The sequence below is a fragment of the Priapulus caudatus genome, unplaced genomic scaffold (assembly GCF_000485595.1).
Source record: "Priapulus caudatus unplaced genomic scaffold, Priapulus_caudatus-5.0.1 Scaffold100, whole genome shotgun sequence".
In the NCBI taxonomy this organism is placed as follows: Eukaryota; Metazoa; Priapulida; class Priapulimorpha; order Priapulimorphida; family Priapulidae; genus Priapulus; species Priapulus caudatus.
In genome coordinates, this window is record NW_014577161.1 from 437,182 (window position 1) to 441,756 (window position 4,575).

The window sequence follows — 4,575 nt, forward strand, 5'->3', positions numbered from 1 at the left end:
TAGATAGATAGATAGATAGATAGATAGATAGATAGATAGATAGATGGATAGATAGATAGATAGATAGATAGATGGCACAACGATACATTTATTGATTTACAATCTTAACACCATAAAACTTTTTTTCTATTTTTGAAAAAAAACAATTTTTAAAGGGCACTTTAATCCTAGCAACACATGACTGTGCCTTGTGTCTAGATTATTAGTGTCTGTGTGCCATTTACTACAACACAGTGCCTTACTGTGAAGACAAAACTGTCAGTGGACGACGGCGGTATAACACCTCACATACCTGAGAAGGCTGTTTCGACTTGGAAGCAATCCTCAAGAATTCCCGCTGAGCCTCAAATGCATCCTTCACGAGCTGTGCCTATTAGCCAACAGAGACAACATTTCAGTTGCTAAAGGCAATTGCAGGAGGTACTGGTAGGGACCTTCTTAAATTGACAAACAGCACAAACTCGTATGAATGTGCATACCCAGTATTTCCTTGACATTTAATGCCATTTTTCACATTTATTTCACACAAAAACTACCGGACATCTTTTTACTCAAAAAACTGAAATATACATTTGTTCCTCATCAGATGCCCAGCTGAATACGTTACGTAGCCTGCAAGCTCCTCAGCACTGGTGCGTTAATCTATCACAGACAGCAATGAGAGCTTTACCAGACGAAGGAAGTAAAAGTGAGAAAGAAATAATAGCAACTACTAATATATCATAATGAAAGTGTCAATGACACTGTAGCTCACCTTGGGTGTGATAGAAGAGGGAGGGGGGATATATAAAGCAAGAGTATATATGGGAGAACTCCCATTATATAGCATATCTCCCATTATATAGTCTTGATAATGATATGCATATAGGTTTTGATGCGAAAATAAATGTTTCAGATCTGAAAGTCTGAAATCTTGACGAGAGATGGTGCTACGCCTAAATGATCACCATTTTGGTTTTCAAATATCGCGCAAATAAAAACAATAAAATATTCCAGTCAAATTACTGTAACGAAGAATCTAAAACACAATATTACACGTATATAGGTATGATTGTAGAGTTGTTAACCAGTTAGACGAAATAAACGTAATAGGACGTTGTCATCTCTCCCATAGGAGTAACAACTGATTTGGGGCTAGCCTTACACATTCATATACCAAAATTTAACAAAATTGAATGAATCTAGATGGCCATTTTCATTTTTGCCAAAAAGTGGGCGTGGCTCGAAAGTAGGTCGACTGGCGTGCTCCAAAATAGGACGTTCAAATCTCTCCCATAGGAGTAACAACTGTATGCAATTTGAAACATGTGGGTCAAACGGTTCTTGAGTTATCGTTGACCGTAAGCAGACACTGAAATGCATAGTGAAATTGCCAAAATCTACCTAATTTGCATAATTTCAAAAAAATATCAAAACCCGTGTGATAGTCCAGTTCTTATTCATTCACATACCAGAAATGAGCAAAATCCGTTGAACCTGAACTGACTTATGGCCATTTCCATTTTTGCCAAAAAGTGGACATGGCTCGAAAGTAGGTCGACTGGCGTGCTCCAAAATAGGACGTTCAAACCTCTCCCATATGGCGCTGTCACACCACCGTATGAAAGCCAGCGTATACCGACGTATCAAAATTTCTCTAAAACGCTGGCATACGCTGAACTATCGGTGCTTTTTTTAATTTTGGGCGTATACATGTATAGCGTATTCATAACGAGTTGGACGTACATACATAACGTATTAGTAACGTATATAGAACGTTTCGATAACTTATAGATAACTTATACCAACGAATGCATAGCGTGTTGCCGGCGTTCACAACTTATGCCCAACGATAGTCTAACTTAGGCATAGCGCGCGGCAGCGTATACCCGACGATCACGTGTCGTAGCCTATAAAAAGGCTGCCGCTCGACGATTCAATTCATAACCGCACTAGACATCGCAGTATCAACATCACCGTCGCAGTATCAACATGCCAATACCATTTTTATATACCAATTCCCCTAAACGCTGCCAATACACCATTATACGGTAGCTGTAAGTTAGAAACACGTTCAGTAAGTTATGTTGTCGTCCGGAACACGTCTACATACGTCAATATGCGTTGGAGATAAGTTTGATACAAGTTACACATAGGTTCAAAGCATGTTACTCATAGGTTAGAAATAAGTTTTGTGTACGCTAGACATTACCTCGACGTATTTCGACTTATGAGCAAACATTATGGCCCGCGTATGCGGGACATACGTATGGGCATACGCTGGCATACGTCGAAAATTTGTGTGCATGCACAAAATTTTCCGACGACCTCGCCGTACTACGACGTATACCAGCGTGCTTCAGCGTGCTCCTAACTTATACAAAACTTACCCATAACTTATTCGACGTACGCCAGCGTATTTGCCAAATTTTCCATACGTCGGCATACGCTGGCTAAATCGTTAAGGTGTGACAGGGCCAATAGGAGTAACAACTATATGCAATTTGCAACATGTGGGTCAAACGGTTCTTGAGTTATTGTTGACCGTAGCCAAATGTTGACGAACGAACGGACGAACGGACGGACGAACGACAACCCATGGCAATAGCTCATTTGGACGATGTCAAGGCGAGCTAAAAATTAATAATAATAACGACGATGATAACAATAATAATAACAATAATAATAATAATAATAATAATAATAGTAGATGGTAAAGTACCTGTTCATTAACGACACCACCAATCTTACTGCTGAGGCTCATGTACTGAGCAAAGGAACCCTGCAGCAACTCATCATAGGCAAGCACACTCGGTTCCACCACCTCCTCTGCAACTGAAACTAATCAAATATTTAACGATTACGATCTTTCCCACAATAGAACCACCTCGCCAGCAAGAGCCTTCAGAAGAATATAGCACCAGACAAAATTAAATTATATAGAGTTAAGTCTAAATTCTAACTAGAGATTTAAACTCTTCATGCACTCTTTAACTGCAGTTTACTGCACAACAGCTAACAATATACAAACATGTTCACATTCATGTGTTACCTACTTTTAGCTTGACCCCCACCCCCAAAATCAATTCAAAGCAAATAAAAACGAAATTGATTGAACCATCACACCACCTGACCTTCCCTGCAATATTTCTCCCATCCTCTCTTTCTACCCACACTTCTCTCTCTCTCTCTCTCTCTCTCTCTCTCTCTCTCTCTCTCTCTCTCTCTCTCTCTCTCTCTCTCTCTCTCTCTCTCTCTCTCTCTGTCTTTCTTTCTCTCTGACGAACAACCATCTTCTGCGCAAACCTCACCTGGTGCCGCAGCAGCCCCACCGCCAGGATGACCGACCTGCTGCAGTTGACACGTCGTTGATTCCAACCTAGATAGGTTCTCTTTACCCTGGCTGAACAGTTGCTCAACGCGCACCGTGGCCGACTCCAGCCTCGTCATCAGTTTCTCCATATCCGCTGCAGACATCTCTTCAACTTCGACAAGAGGGGTAGGAGACACTTTCTCTGAAGTTGGAGAATCTGAAGTAGAATAAAGCTGGGTTTACACTACCGACTTTTTGCAGTGAAATTGACGAATTGTACGAACTTCGCAGTTGTACAACCAACCGACAATCGGCAGTGTAAACGCAAAAGTCGCGCGAGCAACTGTTTACTAACAACATGCAAATGCTTACAACGTTTTGCATAACATGTCCCCAATGTAGGCCGGTTTACATAGACTCTATCCGAGGAATGTAATACAATGAAAAATGCACTCGATCAATGGTTAAAGAATGGTCGCACCACAAATTGAAAGTGAATACACATATGTGTATATGATAATCCATCGTTGAACGTGCATATGTACATATTAACACATCCGTGCCCTTCTTTTGTGCATTGAATTTCACACTGATAAACATCACGTACATACATACATGAGTTAAAAGTCCTTTGACATGCAGCCGACCGAATACGAAACTTCCGGTATATTTTCTCCTTCCTATTATACCTACACCTTACAATTATTTACTGTAATAACCTAGAGGCGGCCAATAACCACGTAGAAAAAACAACTATGAATAACTCATGAACTACAGCTACAGGCATCATTACGTGCACCGCTTCCACACAGCTTTCCCAATCCGCAGCTAAATGGCAGCATATTTCACTTTCGACTCCAAACACGTTGAGGGTTACTCGCACACGTGCAAGCAACAGTGATCAGACGTCTTGTAGTTCAACCACTAAGAATCATGGACTGCATCCCTCCCTACACACGCATGCCTTCACATTGAATACACACAGACACCTCATCTTTCACGTGAGTAACATCTCTTCGCTGACTCACCCTGACATTGATTGCTTTAACGCAATGCCGGAGATGTCTGGTCTCGAATCTGACCGCGTAGCAACAGAGGCTACAGAGCATCGATCAGTACACTGGGGCATGCCCGAGAGTTCACATTCACATACAATGATACATTACAAACACATCTATAGAAATTCTGAATACAAATATTATCAAGAGCGTATAAAGAAGTCCTTCTTTATACGCTCTTGATATTATAGTTATACCATACCACTGAATAGGTAAGACTACGGA

General features: G+C 40.9%; 1 protein-coding gene across 1 annotated transcript in view; it reads right to left on the reverse strand.

Annotated features, from left to right (window-relative positions):
• Nucleotides 1-4,224, reverse strand: part of LOC106805109 (adenylyl cyclase-associated protein 2-like) — a 4,804-nt gene extending 580 nt beyond the window's left edge. The window contains exons 1-4 of the mRNA XM_014806589.1: nt 4,086-4,224; nt 3,291-3,509; nt 2,702-2,820; nt 293-370 (exon numbers count right to left, since the gene is read on the reverse strand). Of these exons, the coding sequence (XP_014662075.1) occupies nt 293-370; nt 2,702-2,820; nt 3,291-3,509; nt 4,086-4,134 (465 nt within the window). The 5' untranslated portion in view covers nt 4,135-4,224. The remainder of the gene's footprint in view (nt 1-292; nt 371-2,701; nt 2,821-3,290; nt 3,510-4,085) is intronic.
• Between the last annotated feature and the right edge of the window lie 351 nt (nt 4,225-4,575).